The sequence below is a fragment of the Hermetia illucens genome, chromosome 6 (genome assembly GCF_905115235.1).
Source record: "Hermetia illucens chromosome 6, iHerIll2.2.curated.20191125, whole genome shotgun sequence".
In the NCBI taxonomy this organism is placed as follows: Eukaryota; Metazoa; Arthropoda; class Insecta; order Diptera; family Stratiomyidae; genus Hermetia; species Hermetia illucens.
In genome coordinates, this window is record NC_051854.1 from 85,999,920 (window position 1) to 86,017,319 (window position 17,400).

The window sequence follows — 17,400 nt, forward strand, 5'->3', positions numbered from 1 at the left end:
TTGTACGATACACGAAAATCGTAACATTACTATAGCAAGAAGAATCGATATTAGTAGATTGTTAGTCCACAAACGTCCATGTTTTTTAATCGCCTTCTTTCTATTCCTATTTGTCATGAATTTCAAATCTTCAACTCAATGGGGAGTAAGTTTTTCGTTAATAGTGGTTACTATTGATAAGCCGTAAACTTGCGACATTTACTTTTTAAGAGGCATGGGCGTTACACAACTATTCGCTTAAAGTGGTCCTTCATCTTCCTTTTTCCAAAGAGGTTGGGAATTCTTATTTATTATAAGTGATAAGGAACCAGCGATCGCAGTTATTGAACTGAGGTGACTGGGCGTTCAGAAAGAAGCTAAAATTCGAATTGCGCAACACCAACACGAAGGAAAACTTACAAGAACCAAAATTTCCGTGGTCATTAAGAGGGGAACCTCTTCCCTAAATATATAAGCATTAATTCTGGTCACAAGTCATTCTAATGATTCTTACCCAAATGTTACTCGTTCTAAAGGTATTTATTCAAATTCCAAAAATAATATACATGCCAAGTATATATACCATAAAAAGGAATAATAAAAACTATCACAAAATTTAAAAGAAAAATACATAATTACCTTAAGGATAAACACTTTCTTCCATAAATTTTATTTAAAAAAGATCAAACTAAAAATTGGTTTCATTGAATTCGGTCGTTTGAAGACCAGATCCAACGGTGAATGCAACAACCGTGGCATGATCCAATTTCCCTGGCAGTGATGAAAACAATGTGCTTTCTACAATCCTTTTTCGTGCTGCACGATGTTGTACTCTGGTGAGTTCTACTTCACGACGAATACCTGTCGCTGGATCGGTTACAATTTTATAAAACAATTCACGTTGCTCAAGCATTTTACGTCGAGCTGCTGTGATCATCTTAACAAAATCAACAAGAAGATGGCACAACTTTCGAGCCGATGGACACGGACGTAGAGTTCCGTTTATTCCGTAACTAAGTAAATCTTCTAGACGGAGCAAAGTCAGTGCATGCCTTTGGTAGGCAGAAACGATAGGCAGGCCAGCTGCCGAACGGGAAAACTTAAGAGTAGATTTGTGTGAGGTTCGAGGTTCAATAACTGTGTGAGATCTTAGATATTTCGGACGAGCAGATGCTTCAATTCCACTGGCCGACTTTTGGGAATGTGAAACACTTATGGATTTCTTAACTCGAGGTGGTCGCTGTGGTGGTTGATTGCTTGTTGAACTACTACTACTGCTGCCACTAGCGTGGCTTACTGGTTGGTTGTGAACGGAATAGCGTTTTTCTTGCTTCTCTTCTTTTGTGCGTGGATGCAAAGCTGAGGTACTTTTGTTCTGTCTCTTTGGCGCTAACTGTGGTTCTATTTGTTTCTTTTCCGTTGAAAACGCTTCTGCGAATTTCCCCACCACGGGATCAAAATTATCGCTGATTCCATCTGACGTGAGAAACACAATGTCACCGGATTCGACGATCGTCATGGATAATGTTAAATTGCTCAGTTCTGGCTTGTTTCCGTCGACGGGTCCTATTGCCCCAAGGGCGTCTCGCATATCACGCATAGATGAGATGTCATGGGAGCCTTCGAAAAAAATAGATAAAATAGGAAAGTTTATGAATTTTTTTGGGCCGCATTAGCGCTGCCTGGACACATTGGTAATCAGTTCTCAAAGTGGAAAAATTTGAATTTCGTTTTTACCTTGTGTAAATTCCCGAACTCCATGTTTCTTCGAATAAACATATCCTAGAGAGTCTCCGACATTACACGAACATACTACATATTTACCCAAGTGTTCCTCCCCTAACGGCAAAACTACCACCACTGTAAGTGTGCTAAGTGCACCGCCAGTTTCCAATATGCATGCATGACCTTCCCACAAACTGCGTAGTAGACTTACGAATACGTCTCGAGTTGAATTGGCTGCAGTGCTCTGGGCCATTCCAAATATGGCAGTATTTAAATATTCCAAACATCCTTGCACCGCCGATCGGCCTGCTAAACGGGCTCCTTCACCCCAATTAACACCGTCTGCCAGAGCCATGGCACACGAATTCCCTCTAACTACGAGCCCATAACAATCAGCTATAGGATTTCCCATCGGTTCTTTAGTGAGGAAATTGTTTTCGTATAAAGAAACCGAAATGCCATAAGCGTGTTCAGTTTCAGTTTTCCAGTTGTCCACTCCGGCGATGGGTTCAGTTGGAGGATTTGTAATTGAAGGTGATGTATTGGCTTCGTTTTCGACATCATTTCGATTGAAACATAAATCACTTAAATTCTGCTGCATTTGTGCTGCATTACTCAGAGTGCTGTCCATTCCGAAATTATCGTTCACTTTCACACTTTCTAAGAGATCTAGCTGATCTGTGATTGTTTGGGTTTCAGCCTTGGTACCGTCGCTTGTATCAATGGAGATTTGTCTTTTACTCACCATACTCACAACCACGTTAATGGAGGTTTGCTTCTCATTTTTTGAATCTGGTTTATCTGCTGGCAGCTCGCCTGTGCGGGAGTTCTTCCTTTGGCGTGTTGACGGAGTTTTATTAGCATTTTGGTCGGAACGATATTTAGCATTGCTAAATTTGTGTTTTTGTTGGCTTGTGGTGCTTTTTCGGACTTCAAGTTCTTGATCGTAGTTAGTATCTATGAAATCTATATCAGATCCAGCACTTAAATGCAATTTTGATCGACGGACCGCTGTTAAACCTTCATCAGGACCAGTGCATGCAGCTGTTACGGTATGTGATCCCGATGGGTAACAAGCAACTTCTAAATCAGGTAGTTCGTTCGGTTCCTTGCCGTGATGGATATCTGGCCCGGGTGAAAAGACACTGTCCATTCTCCTGGTAAAAAGCAAAGAGAATTTATAAGAATGGCTTTTCTACTGACAGAAAGTGCACACCATCTCACCCTTCCAAATATTTTGTAATAAAAGTACCGTCATCGACTTTCCGTGGACTAAGTACACCTGAGTGCCTTGCTCCATCTCTAGAGTCACCTATGAAACTCAGTTGACGAAAATATGTTGTTACTTTCTGTCGAAGTGAAGGCATATTCCTGACAATTCCGATAGCAAGATTCTTATTCAATACATGGTCTGATCTGGAAAATAAAGCAGATTCTAACAGTTGAAAATAAATAAAATCGAAGTTTTTCATGTCAAAAATAAATAAAATTTTTATTTTTCAGTGTAGATATATATTTCGGGAGCAACTTACTCCCTTCATCAGTACTAGCTTTGTGCTGATCAAGGGGTTAAGTTGCTCTCGAAATATGTACGGTATCTACACTGAAAAATAAAATTTGTAGTTTGGAGGAAGCTACTGGTATATCAATCGTTGCACTATTGGTACGATTTTTGGTCGGAATATTGAAACTGTGGACCCCTACGCTTCAAAGGAGTCCTATTTTGAGCAACCGTTGTAAAGAAAGAAAGAGGGCGGCGAGATTAGAAAGAACACCTGTAAATTCCACTCTCAAAGTGACTGCCCAATCGACAAATTTGAAAAATCATGTAGTTGCCCCTGTACATCTGTTCAAATAAAATGATGTTAGCACATTAATATTGCAACTGATTATAAACCACGTTTAAGTTTATTCTAGCTCCCCTGTGAGTTGGGGCGTGAAGAATTCAGAATAAAAAGAATAAGCATTCGTGGGTCAGCAAACCGTCAATTCTCGAACTTCTTATATTTCGGGACCGGCTGCACGCCTCGCTATTGGACTGATCCTTTCGTTTCGTCAACGTCTTCTCCAAGATGATTTCGTGGCGCCACAGGTTGCTCGCGAGAATTCCAACCAATCAGGCAGGACATCCTGGGGTTACCTGAGGTAAGGCCTGTGGAGTCTCCTCTCTCTACTGTGGCGTTGTGTAGTTGTATTCTCTCCGCCGGAAGTAACCGTGAATATGGTATCGGATTATTGCTCACTGCATCCGTTAGTTGCTGAATCAGAGATTTCGGTCCAGGTTGAACAAAATCTCAACAGTGTATTGTTACCAACCAACGGAAATTTGGAATGCAGAAAAGAGGCTCTCTATAAGCAAGATCTCAACGCCAAGGTGGGTGTGCTAACGTCGTGCTCGGATAAGTGCTGGAGAAACATGGGCTTGGGGAACACAACAACAATGTTGAGCGGTTTACGGCTTTCTCCAATTTCCATACTGTCCAATCACACAGCTTACCATAAGGTCAATTGGATCTCAACTGATCGGCAACATACATCTGATCAGATCGACCACATCGCGATCAGCAATAAATTTAGGGCTTGCTTCCTGTATGTGCGATACAAAACAGGCACTGACATCGGCCTTGAGCGAGACCATCGCTTGATGGTCAATTGCAGTCGCCTGCATATCGCGGTCGCAATTTTTCACAGCGGTGGGGTTCTATGATTCCCGAAGCTCAACACGGTTCGCTTACGGGACCCGGGTGTCGTTCGACTGTGGAAAAAATATCCTGGTAACCGGACAGTTGACATCTTGATCTATTCGAAACGACAACATAAGATCTGGATCACTGCAGGCAGATCAAAAAGCGTTGGTAACTTAAGGCTCTTATCGCTGTTGCAAGTGAGCCCGAACGTGATGCTTTATCGGAAATGGCTGAAATGGATGAAATGGCTAGTCACCGTAACAAGAGAATACTGAACTTTCCTGCAAGCAAAAGGGAAATCAATGTACACAGGGAAAGGGGAAGTCGTTAAAATTCCCTATGCGAGCACTCGTCTTGAGAGCAACTATTGGAGGGGTGTTTGCGTGCTGTCTGCTGTCGCTAAGATAATAGCTAAAATCATCCTGAAACGCATTAAAGAACGTATTGGAAGCTTAATCGACAGTGAGCAGGCTGATTTCCGCTCTGGATCCTCCTCCATATATCACATCAACATCCTTCGGATAACTTCGGAGCAGTATGCGGAATTCAGATCGACGCTTCATCGATTTCGAGAAGGCTTTCAACTGTGTCAAAAGGAAGGACATTATAGGGAAGCTAATAGTTATTTTCGGAGCGACATATGATGGTACAAAATTACAGGTGCTGCTTTGAACTCAAGTTTCTGAGGCGCTTTAACCTTAATCATACTGCCTTGTTTGGAGGACGTAGAGGACTTTAATAGGTCTTTACATCTTTCCTCAAGCATCTTGACAACGCTGATAACGTCTGGCTGTTCTCTCACCGAGTCATGGACCTTCGCTTAATGCCTCTGGATTTGGAAATAGATGCAAATAGAGTCGGACTGAAAAAACACCACCAAAGCCAAGGTTCTCAATCTGACTAGTCATCGCACTCTTCCTATCTTAATTAACGAAAGAATATCGATCAATTTGTCTATCTTCGTAGCGTTGTTACTGCCAAATGTGGCACCGACGTTACTGTTACAAGATTCGAGACTCTCAATAAATTTGTCTACCTTGGTAGCGTTATTACTGCTAACGGTGGCACCGATGTTGGTGTTACTGAGCTTCCGCTGTTTTGACTAAACTTTTGATGCAGATACCTCAATACTAACATTAAATTGAGGCTGTTCTGCGCTAATGCTGCTTTTATATGGGAGCAGTTACAAAGTGACCACCAAAATGTGTACTCTGCCCTGAGAAAAACTCAAAAGATGAGCTGAGTCGACGTACGGGCGAGGCGGTAGATATATTAATTAGAGGCGGAAGCGGCAGTGGATAAATCGACCACACTTTAACAAAAGGCGAAGAAGACCTCCAGGTATCTAATAACCGATCTTGAAACGATCTCGTGATTACCAACCCGGATTTTGACAGTATGGTTTTTCCTATGATTGTTAATAAGTCTCCGTATTATCTTCCGCCAGGTCCAGTTTCACCATTTGGAGACATGCTTTGATGGCATGACTGGTTTCACTTCCATACAGTTCTACGTCCTGGGGGACGTACCACCCCCAGGTCGTCTGCAAAACTAATCAATGTTGCCTCCTTTGGCACGCGAAAGCGGAGCAATCCGTCATACATTATTTTCCACAGCAGAGGCCCCAGTATGAAACCTTGGAGAACACCCGCTGTCACAACATATTCCTTCGACCCGTCGTCCGTCTCGCACCAAAGAAGTCTTTCCAAGAAGTAATTTTCGATTATCCAAGCTAAGTAACCAGCGACACCCAGTTTAGCCAGGGTAGCTTTATTCCAACCCCCGGTGGCTGAGTTAAAGGCATTTCTGACATCCAGCGTCACCACAGTCGCACCGCCAATATCTCCTGAACCAGGTCCGCTACCGGTGCTATTGCATCGACAGTGGACCGTGTCCTGCAACACCCATACTGCCGTTCCGGTAGACCACCCGCTACCTCGACGAAGAGAAGTAGCCTGTTGTATATCACCCTCTCCAACATCTTCCCCATAGTATCTAAAAGATAGATAGGGCGACATGAAGAGAATGCGCCAGGTGGTTTTTGGGGCTTCAGTAGCAGAACCAACCTTTGGACAGGAAACACTCCTTCCGCAATGAACGATTTAAATGTGCTTATGAAACACGCGCGCCTGATTTTAGCAGCTAACTTCAGGGCTTTGTTTGGAATCCCATCCAAACTCGGCCCTTATTGTCCCCGATTCGTCCACAAATCCTTCATAGTTCCTCCTCGGTCACCCCGGGGATTGTAAAGACATCCTGTTGGGAGAAAAGGATTAAAGCATTGGCTAGTATGATGTTCAGCTCTGTGAAGGTTTCAAGCAGGATTTGGCTCCTGGTCGTCGTCACTCGACCTGCCTAGTCTAAGACACACGGGGGCTGTGTTCTCTAGCGCCCAATACCAAGCTTTCTAGCATCTCCTCATATTGCGCTAACGTTGCACTAAGAGGAGCATAACAACTGTAGATATGAACGCCGTTGACTTTTGCCCTTACAAAGGCTTCCGGGAATGCCATAGTTTCTTGAATGGCTTGCAGTCTACATGATCATATTGCCGCGTTTCCCGATGAGTCTTTCACGCACGTAGCATTACCGTCATTTCGGTAAGGTTCATATTTTACCGCCACGTCCACATTCGACTCTGCAAGTCTTGGGCTGCCTCGCAGTGTTTGAGGTTAATTTGTGTTAACCTCATTTAGCCCTACGATTCAGCTCCTTCCTGTATGCCGGGCACCTGCCACTAAATTGCCGGTCGTCCGCTCCCTTTTCCCCTTTGTACAACATGCATCACAGATCTCGAGTGCAGTCTTTGATAAGATGACCCTCATCTCCACACTTTCTGCACCTTCTCGACCTACCGTGCTCATTAGTACATGCTGTTATAAAGTGACCCACATCGAGGCATCTGAAACGGAGAGATTTTGCTCCCTAAGTCGGTACACGACCCATCCTATTTTTACCTTGCCCGCGGTAATCGATACGACTCACACTATCACCCAGATCTGTCAATTCCGGATCGCCTTTGACTTTTCGAAGGATATCGGCCCAAGACATATCTCCTTTCTTGGAAATATTGATTATTTCCGGACGAATTTTCTTCGTACATGTTACATATCCATCTTAATTGGATGCTACTTGCAAACTTCTATAGCATGTATATATACGTACATATATTTGTCTCAAGTAATTGATGCAGATATACAAATAACTAAAAGTTAAAAATAAAAAAGTCGGGAAACCGGAAGCTGGACGCTTCAGGTACGAAAGGTTTTGTGTATTTCTTAGTACGTATCACGTAATATATGCATATATTATGTGGGAATATCCACTTTCGGATGATATTGACATTTATAGCCTTGAATTTGCGAAGAAGCGACAACTTTGACGTATTATAACTTTGTTAGTAATAGTGCGATTTCCACCAAACTTGGTAAGATCATGCTCTATGTTATACCCTATATTGTAAATTTCGTGGTCCTAGCATGAATTTAAGGGGGGTTCTGCAGCGAATTACTAAAAATTATAGTAATATACTATTATTAACTTTATTTATGCAGATATCAGTGTGGAAGGTATTTCGGAGCCCAGGCACCATATAGTGGCAGCCTCTTGATTTTTTTCAGATTTTTCGGTTGGGTAGTTTCTGAGAATGGCGCCCGTAAAGGAATGGTCACTTTCAACCACCCGCACTCCCCACCTTTCCAATAAATGTAAAAACTAAGACCAGTTTCGAAAAGTACTGACTGAGACCTTTAATTTGATACCCCACATGACTATATTTGATGGAAAAAAAATTTACACCCCCCTTTTGCATGTATGGGGACCTCCCTTAAATTCGTTGTAAAAGGATGTAATTCACTGTATGCGTGAGCGTTCACAGTTCCCAGCTTTCCACCAAATTTGGTGTCAATCGCTGCAACCGTCTCCGAGAAAAATGCGTGTGACGGACAGACAGACAGACAGTAAACCGATTTTAATAAGGTTTTGTGTTTACACAAAACCTTAAAAAACTAATATGTTCCCATTCAACTAACAGAAAATGGTGCCACTTACTACATTTATATTAAAGGGATTCAGAGACCACACATTCTCTCCAAATTCAGTGATAATAGGTTCAGCCGTTTCCGAGTAAATTGGGCGCGACAGAACAGATATTAAATCCATTTTAATAAGGTTTTGTTTCACATAAAACCTTTAAAAAACAATCGTATTATAAAGGACATGTAGATCGGAGGTTACGGATTTACATTGAGATCAGTACGCCGAATCTTCATCCAAACCAATTTTCCACGCTCAGCTCCAAACATAGCGATTGATATTTGACCAGTAACTACGATTTGTCACTCAATTTGAGTTTCACGTGCCAATAATAAACATCACTATTATTTGGATAATCAGTCAAACAGCGGGAGAAAAGAATAAAGTGAATAAATTTCTGTAATATTAACAACATGCTTGAGGTCAATTCAGAGAGACGACGTTGATTGTGAAATAAATTTGTTGCGTGGATCGCAAACTCTGGATAATCGAGACCACCTCATGGTTGTATTTCATCCTGCCCGCTTCTCCCTTGACCCGACACTACCATCTCGCTAATATAGTCCAATGTAAACAGTTCTGGTGTCAACAAACAACAGAGAGTTTTCCTTTGATTGTGCTAAGAGATAAAAGCAATGTCCAAAGTCCCGAGCGCGCAAAGAACGCTACTAAGATAACTCAGTGGCCTCGGGCAGTGACAAGACTTACAATCCAGTCAAGTAATAGAAATTGGCCACCAGCGAAGAAGAATGGCACAAACAAGCTGGATAGGTCAAATAGCTCGGAGGAACGTTATCACACTTTCTAGTGTAAGCGCTTCCAATTTCATTCAATTTAGAAGATTCCCCGCTCTATAAATTCCCATCATTTCCTTCAACGAAATGATTCCAATAAAATAATTGACATCACAAATTGGGCTGCCTGACCCGAGGCATAGAGTTTAGAGTTCAATTCACCCTCACACAAAATCGAAGACTTAATTTGTCAATGAACTCGGGTTTGCTTTTCTTGAGGAGTACGTCTTTTTGCCCCGTCTGAGTCATTTGTCTGAAACAATTCAGAAACAGTGAGTAGAGCGGGAAAATCAATTATTATGGTTGTACTCGCTCCCACGTTCAATGTACCCGATTAGCGCCGAAATGAAAATGCAAGGTCGGTTCGCGAGAACAATAGGAAAATCCATCTCCCATTCTGCCGCAAGTGCTTTGCATTCAGCGACAACCGTAATTGTAAACATTAAGCAAATTTAGAAGGCAAAACAGTTGCCGCCGAGCCGCGCTAATGCAAATTATCCGAAAGAAACGGCAACACGCCTATTTATAAATAAAACACGTCTTTTTCAATCGATGCTCATTACATACAGTAATTAGTTACTGGCTCTCATGCTAGCACAATAGAAAACGTTTTTTTCCACATACTTCAGGAAATAAGACGAAACGACGTCATTTCAAGGCAACCATTCTTTGTCTTACCGAGACAGAACACCCTTTTCAGGGGAAAAGTTGGTTTGAATGAATTTCAAACTGAGCTCTCGATGCCTATCAGATCTATTTTTATAATTTTCGACATAATTTCCGTTCAGATTGAGTAATTCAATCGGAACAAATTCAAAAGCCCTAAATCACTATGCAATCCACTTCCGGATGACGAACTTTTTGTTTCACACTTACCTGGAACCGGTTTCCTCAACTTTCTCCTTCTTATTGGGAATCCACACTTTGTTTTGCAGAAATACTGTGATAAAACGCGTTGTCAAATTCCTATATTACGGAATTTCTACGTCTTGCGGCCAGACGAGACGAGAAATGTCCTCTCCCACACTCCCCTAACGAGCACTTCAAGAACTGTCAGAACAAGGCAAAAGCACAGCACCGACGGCACGGACTCTCTGTCCACCCATGCCCTCTGCACCTGATGTTGGATTAATCATATTCGCATGTTTTGACATTTGCCCACATATTTTGTTTTTATTCTCTATTATGGGAGGTGTACAAGAAGTTAGATTTGTGATGTACTAGCCTTTTAGAGAAAAATGTATTATTGTGAATAGTTTAATTCTTATATGACCGTTATTTTATGACTCGATTTAATACGCTTTAGAAAGATGTGCGCGAACGATGGCGGCCACCGTTATCCGAAATTACTGAAGAAAGAAACCATTTGTTAATGCAAACAAGCTATTTAAAATGTTGAAAGCATTACTTCAATTATGGGTTCGATTTTAGAGAGAGAACAATGCCGAATTCTCATTTTCTTCAATGAAAGGTTATTTAAAATGAGACCCTATAGACTTTTTAGAGTAATGTGATTACTACATTGTTAAAAAACATTTGCTAATTGCTTTTCATTATAAAGGCGCACATATTTGCAATATTGGTCTATTTAGTCTCATCATGAACTTTTTTCATTTGACTCGCTTTTACCATGGAATTTGAAGTGATCTCGTATATGACGGAATGACGAGTTTTCCATCTAGTACTTCATTTAAAGAATTGCGTTTGATATGATGGGTGACATGTGCAGTTTCCCGGCAAAATAAAAATTTCAAGGTTCACAACGGGTGGTGCATTAATATAATATAGAGGGTTTTCCGCTAATAATTTGTAGTGTTCCTACCCTGAAACAATTGTTTGAATTTATATATTCTACATTCAAAATTTGTCAACGCTTTTTAGCTGAATAAAAGCATACTGTTCTGTGTGACTCGAAAAGAACCCACTAAATGCCGCTATAAATACCATGGCTAGCTCCAAATTTGTTGTGAGTTATATAAAACTATTTGTCGATTTGAAAGTCTAAGCTAAATTAATTTGAAAAAAACATCGTTTCTACAACTGGCTATCTTTATTCTTGAGATATTCAATAGAGTTCCACCTTAAACCTCGCATTCACATCTAATAATAAAATCAAGGGAAATGGCAACGCATGTCGAAGAATTATTGCGTCCCTTTGGCTCATGTTTCTCCATAAGGACCCTCAACCGTTCCATTTCTGGTAAATTCACTTGATGTAGTTCCCATCGGGCTCCTTTCCTGAGTGTCATAGCTATTCCTTCCGGAATCTGTAGATGGTTTGCGTCCGTTGGTTGATTTGATATTTAAAGAGGAGAAGTTGGCCAATAAATTGTATTTCTCTCTTTTTTCATTTCCGTTTATATTGGATGTATGGGGATACTTTGTATAGGATCGGAGTTTATTATTATATTCCGAGTTATCGCAGATGCCGGATTTTACTTAATGCTAGCACTAAGTGCCAAGCATTTAGGCTCGGACGATCCTCCCTACTTAAAAACTAAAGGGGCACTGGTAATAGCGGCCGGGGTTAGGTCAATGGGAGAATCCGTCGAGTACTACCCGCAACATCGAGTACGTATGCAGAATGGTATTCTTCTGCATGGTTTGAAGCAGAGTGTTCGAAAGTTCCAGGACATCAAGAGAAGCCGTGAGGGATTTAGGTACAATACATGTAGCTGACAATATTATGGGAACTACAACCACCCGCTCGAGATGCCAAATTTCTTTAATTTTCCCAGCCAATGGCTCATAGTTCACCTTCTTCTGCACATATTTCCATTCAATGTTGTTATTATGGGGGATAGCAACATCAATATTATACGCGAAGCGACCCGTCTTGTCAACTAACAGTACATCAGGCTTGTTATGTGCAGTATGGCTATCAGTGAGAACTTGTCGGTCCCAATACATGCTGTAAGCAGAACTATCAAGTACTGCTTGCGGCTTATATCGGTAAACCGGACATGTTCCCGTGATCAGCATATGTTTGCATGCAAAGTTTTGATGGATAACCTTGCATACAGCATTATGCCTGGCGATGTATTGCAGCGGTGCCATAACAGTACAGCCAGAAATGAGATGGTCCAACGTCTCTAACGCCGAACCACACATTCTGAAAAAAAATATCAAGCGATGACGGCTTTACGGTTTCTTACCAGGGCAGAGGCAAATCGTCAGACGCTGCCTCACCTCTGCCCTGGGAGCAGCGTGACCGAAACGACTCGCAGATGGTAAGTGCTCCTTTATATAATTCGCAGAACACAACATGACTACGAATTATATTGACCGCAAATCCGCCTTATTGATCAGAGCTTCGCCAGAGCTGATAATATTTTTTTTGTCCGGTCCGGCAATAAGTTGATGAGGACTTAGGACCCCACAATTCGCAAAAACACACATTCTGCACTGGTCATTCTCCGCCCGTTCTTTCATGATGACCTTTTTATAAGCTGGGGTGGCGACCACGCCGTCCTGAATGGCACACATGAACCCCTCGGTCTCAGCAAAGAGCACCCCAACGCACAGCTATCTGTCCGACAAATGCAAATCAACATATTGCTGCCAAAGACAAATCACGTGTTTGCCGTGCATTGCCTTCGACTTCCATTCATCGATCCGCTTTTTGTGCGACTTAACCCCACTCAGAGGATTGAAAGATCGGTCCTTCAAGTTAGGTGGAGTCAGTCCTCAGTGTGCCTTACAGACAGCCGCATGCAAGGGACTCGCCTGTTCCTTGCTGTAAAAATAAGCGCCCAGCGAGTTGACTTGGCGATGATGTGCCGCTACGTCAACCACGCCCCCACCTCCGATGTCACGAGACAGGTTCACCCCCTCCGCGGCAGACTTTGGATGATGCATTCGGAATTTGGAAATAGTTGTCCGTATCCGCCGCTGGACGTTTTCCAGATCGGTCTTCGTCCACGGAAACATTCCGAATACATAAGCCAGGGAAGGGATAGCGAATACATTCAACGCGCTTATTTTATTCTTCCCCGAGAGATGTGATTTCAGCACAAGCTTTACACGTCGCAAGAATTCGGACAGCAGAGCATCCTTCAGATCACCGAGCATGGGTTCCTTGCAGAATTCCTAGGTACTTGTAGTCATATGAGCTTCGATGTGGAGGTCACCAATGATCCGGCATGCGGCTCGTAATGACCTTTGTGGATGGCTTGGATTTGACACTTGCCTAATCCGAACTCCATCCGAATATCACGACTGAACATGTCTGTTATTCGCAACAGACTTCTAAGATGGTCGTCAGTACCAGCATACAGCTTGATGTCATTTAAGTATGCCACCCTTCCATGACTGTCACCAAAACTTTCTTAGTTTCGGATCAATGCGATACAGATGCAGGGCATCGATTAGCCACGTATGCAGGACGCTATCAAAAGTCTTGGCATAATCGATATAGCAACTCTATTCGACTTATGAACTAACAATGAGATCCGAAGAGAATGCAGCAATGAATGCCATTTAATATTTATTTGTTTTCGGATTGAGACAGTCCACCAATTAAGAAGATAGTTGCTTCCGCGTTTTCGATACTGGTCAGTCATCAAATAGATGCCTAATTCAGCATCTGTCTCATCCCAAATCAAAAAGTTTTCTCTGCTTTGGCGAGCTTATGCTGAACAATATGTGTATATTGTGTCCAATACACGCTTGCAAATGAGTAAAAGAAAGGACACCCGGCTCCTTGCGAGCATACTGTTTGATGAGTTGTCGCAATTCTCGGGTGTCTTAAGTATTTGGCAAGTTATTGAAGCAGTGAAAGCATAAACATATGTATGTATGAATGGATTAAGAATTGGAAAGGTACGATTTTGCAAAACTAAGAAATAATCTATTTGTAATATACAAATCATCATCCAAGGAACAGCAATCGGTGTCCAGTCTAGGCCCGACTTCATAAGGGCGAATGCAAATATTTTAGGATATTATTTCCCCCTTCAGAAGACCAGTTCCAATCAATGGCTAAACAATTATTCATTAACTGTTTCCAATTGTTTAAAAAATGCATGTGGCACAACATTGTCTTCAATTTTTTGAGAGAATTTCCAACAACTAATTCTATTCCACGAATTTTATGCCATAGAAAAAGTTGACTTCGATGGCCATAGTTGGAGTAGGTGGCGTCGCAGCCTTTACTGGAATAAGCTTCTATAATGGAAATGAAAAATTTTACGAAAACATTTTAATGCCAACTATTCAAAAAGTATCAGGAGAAACAGCCCACGAGTTAGCGATTTTTTTATGCAAGCATAATTTATTTCCTTCCTCAACTCTGAAAGATCCTGAATCGCTTGTAAGTTTTTCAGCTAATTATTCTACGGAACAGTGCAGATCTAATTGTTTGAATTTCTTAGAAAATATCGTTCTTCAATCACCAGCTTTCCAATCCAATAGGCATCGCTGCTGGATTCGATAAACAAGGTGAAGCTGTTGAAAATCTGGAAAGAATCGGATTCGGGTTCGTGGAAATTGGTTCAGTGACTCCTCAACCACAGCCAGGTAATCCAAAGCCCAGAGTATTCCGTTCACCTTTGGACGAGGCGATAATTAATAGGTAACTAACAAAATAAAGCTACAGAAAACCTTTCCGTCATACTTTACTGATTTTGCAGATATGGTTTCAATAGCTTAGGCCACGCGGTTGTGTTTGAAAATTTGAAAGGTATGAAAGAGAGGCAGCGATTTAAAGGAGTTCTGGGCGTTAATTTGGGTAAAAATAAAACTTCTGAAAATGCTCTAGAAGACTACAGCAAAGGGCTCAGGCTATTTTCACCAATAGCAGATTACATAGTGGTTAACGTAAGTAGCCCTAACACACCCGGGTTGCGGAGCTTACAAAGCAAAAAGGAGCTCCAAGAGCTGTTAACAAATTTATTGAAAATCAGAGAATCTCTTCCTGCCGAACATCGAAAACCCATTTTATTAAAACTCGCTCCAGACTTAACAAAAGACGATGTAAACGATATTGTTACAGTCGTAACTAATGGCAGTTCTAAGATAGATGGCCTTATCATTTCTAATACAACGATCGGTCGAGACGACTTAAAGAACGAAACCTTTGCAAGGGAAACTGGTGGTTTGAGTGGTCTTCCATTAAAATTGAAATCTACTCAACTGATCGCTGAAATGTATTCACTAACGAAGGGCAAAATTCCAATCATAGGAGTTGGAGGAATATTTTCAGGTCAAGATGCATTTGATAAAATCGAAGCGGGTTCTTCATTTTTGCAGTTGTACACTGCATTCGCTTTACATGGACCACCGGTGGTGGAAAAAATTAAATCTGAGTTGGATGGAATTTTAAAGGAGAAAGGATTTAAAAGCATTGAAGCCGCGGTTGGTTCGAATTATAAAAAATATTTAATTGGCAAAAAGTAAATATGTATTATGTTCTATATATATTTAATAAGAAATTGAATAAAGTGATATACATTTTTGTTACGTTTTCTAATCTTGGCTTTTTTTATACATGGGGATCTTCCCCAAGAGAACAAGAAGAAGCAGGTAATTGTACCTCAAAGGAATTCAAATAGAATTTATATAGATTGACCTCCAACGAAACAATTTTTAGAAAAACTCATGGGCCCGTCTTTTAAATTCCCCTACTGGGATGCACTCAGGAGCAGGCTAATACAGCAACGTACAACCATCCACAGAGACGACGGAGGTGTATTGATATTTACAGACACTTAGCGTTGATAGCAGGTAGCTGATATTCTTTGCAAGAACCACATAGACGGACGGATTTTGTAAGTTGGGGCACAGCTGGTGGATCCATAAATGCGGCCTAAAAGCAACATTTGATCGTGATGGGTGCTCTATGCATGAAGTACATTTATGAGAACCTAATGCCGGCTCCGTATGTTTGGCGCTTGCCGAAAATTCCAAACCTCATTTGGCGGAACAAACATTGTCATCCACACGTTTGCCAGTGCATTAGTTGCTTTTTTCTTAGCAGGAAAGCAAATTGCCCTTGATTTGCCAAAAAAAAACGACACATAATCGGATCGGTGGGAAGCACTTGCGAGCTTACACAAGCCATCTATCCACACGTTTGAATTTGAGATAGCCTTTTGGGGTTTGGCAAACCGATGAACACTGAAACCGAATTAGTAATAGTAGTTTAGTCCGAGTAACTCTTCTTCTTTTTCTTCAGCCTTGTGTCCCGTTCACAAGGGGGGTCGGTTCGTCTTGATCGGTTTCGCCATTTACCTCTATCGAGTGCCTGATCTGGGTGCAATCTCGAGGCTTTTAAATTCCCATCCAGCATATCAAGCCACCGTTGTTTCGGCCTGCCTTTTGGTCGTTTACCATCGACTTCGATGTTCAGACCAATCTTGGCAAGTGAATTCTCGTTAGCACGAATTACATGACCATACCACCGAAGACGCCTCTCTCGCAATTTTTCCACGATCAGTGCAATCGCATAACAATCGCGGATATTCTCATTTCGGATGTGATCAAACCATGTCACGCCAATAGTCCAACGCAACATCTTCGTCTCCAAGAAACGGGAAAACAACGCCTTAACTCCTCTAGAAACAAGGCGCACAAGTCCGTTTGATAGACTATAATTTATGCATCTTAATTCATAGTAAATAATCGTTTAATAATCACCTAATTTTCGACAGAACTTTGCGCAATTCACATGATCTCAGGTTTCGTCTGCACATTTGCGGCCAACAGAAGATAAACAAGGTTGAAAAAAGCATTAATCATGATTTCCAAATAAATTTTATATTTATTGTCTTCACCCCAGAGATCATTCATGTGTAAGATATCAATGGTCGAATTGTCTAGCGTACAATGAATGGGAATGTTTACGATATGGAGAAATGAATATTTACAATTCGTGAATACGAATAATTTACACTATCTGGCTACAAATAATTACAGTTTAAGAATATGAATGCTGTCTAGTATGGAGAATTAATGTGAATATTTTACAGTATCAATATACAAACCTTTACAATTCTGGAGCGGTACTTCCCTAAATTCACTAAATACTTCTTTTTGAAATTTAGTTTAATGCACATTATTGTGCTCTGAGGCCAGCTTTATCGATTGATCATTTCAGATTTTGCTAAAGGGGAATAGTTCATGAAGCAACAAGTCGAAAAAATTATGGTAATATATTATTATTAACCTTAATTGAACAAATA

At 41.3% G+C, this 17,400-nt stretch overlaps 2 protein-coding genes across 3 annotated transcripts; one reads left to right on the forward strand and one right to left on the reverse strand.

Annotated features, from left to right (window-relative positions):
- Positions 1-500: 500 nt before the first annotated feature.
- LOC119659663 (PP2C-like domain-containing protein CG9801) lies at positions 501-10,348 on the reverse strand. 2 transcript variants are annotated; one of them, XM_038067875.1, is made up of 4 exons: positions 10,097-10,348; positions 2,929-3,120; positions 1,717-2,861; positions 501-1,599 (listed from the first exon to the last, which is right to left on the reverse strand). In XM_038067875.1, the coding sequence occupies exons 2-4, from the start codon at positions 3,069-3,071 to the stop codon at positions 668-670; spliced, it is 2,220 nt and encodes a 739-aa protein (XP_037923803.1). In that variant the 5' UTR covers positions 3,072-3,120; positions 10,097-10,348; the 3' UTR covers positions 501-667. The 2 variants fall into 2 exon arrangements, with proteins under 2 accessions (XP_037923803.1, XP_037923804.1); XM_038067876.1 differs by having other exon boundaries at positions 2,929-3,139.
- A 576-nt stretch (positions 10,349-10,924) lies between these two features.
- Positions 10,925-15,689, forward strand: LOC119660316 (dihydroorotate dehydrogenase (quinone), mitochondrial). Its single transcript, XM_038068791.1, has 4 exons — positions 10,925-11,186; positions 14,322-14,531; positions 14,593-14,792; positions 14,851-15,689. Exons 1-4 carry the CDS (start codon positions 11,166-11,168, stop codon positions 15,614-15,616), a joined length of 1,197 nt encoding a protein of 398 aa, XP_037924719.1. The 5' UTR covers positions 10,925-11,165; the 3' UTR covers positions 15,617-15,689.
- The last annotated feature ends 1,711 nt before the right edge of the window (positions 15,690-17,400 follow it).

Coding starts and splice junctions, on each gene's coding strand:
- LOC119659663 (XM_038067875.1), bottom strand. CDS start 3,071: ATGCCTTCACTTCGACAGAAAGTAACAACATATTTTCGTCAACTGAGT. Junction 2,862..2,928: donor ATTACAAAATATTTGGAAGG/GTGAGATGGTGT, acceptor GCTTTTTACCAG/GAGAATGGACAGTGTCTTTT. Junction 1,600..1,716: donor AGTTCGGGAATTTACACAAG/GTAAAAACGAAA, acceptor TTTTTTTCGAAG/GCTCCCATGACATCTCATCT.
- LOC119660316 (XM_038068791.1), top strand. CDS start 11,166: ATGGCTAGCTCCAAATTTGTT. Junction 11,187..14,321: donor TGGCTAGCTCCAAATTTGTT/GTGAGTTATATA, acceptor TTTATGCCATAG/AAAAAGTTGACTTCGATGGC. Junction 14,532..14,592: donor TGAAAGATCCTGAATCGCTT/GTAAGTTTTTCA, acceptor TGAATTTCTTAG/AAAATATCGTTCTTCAATCA.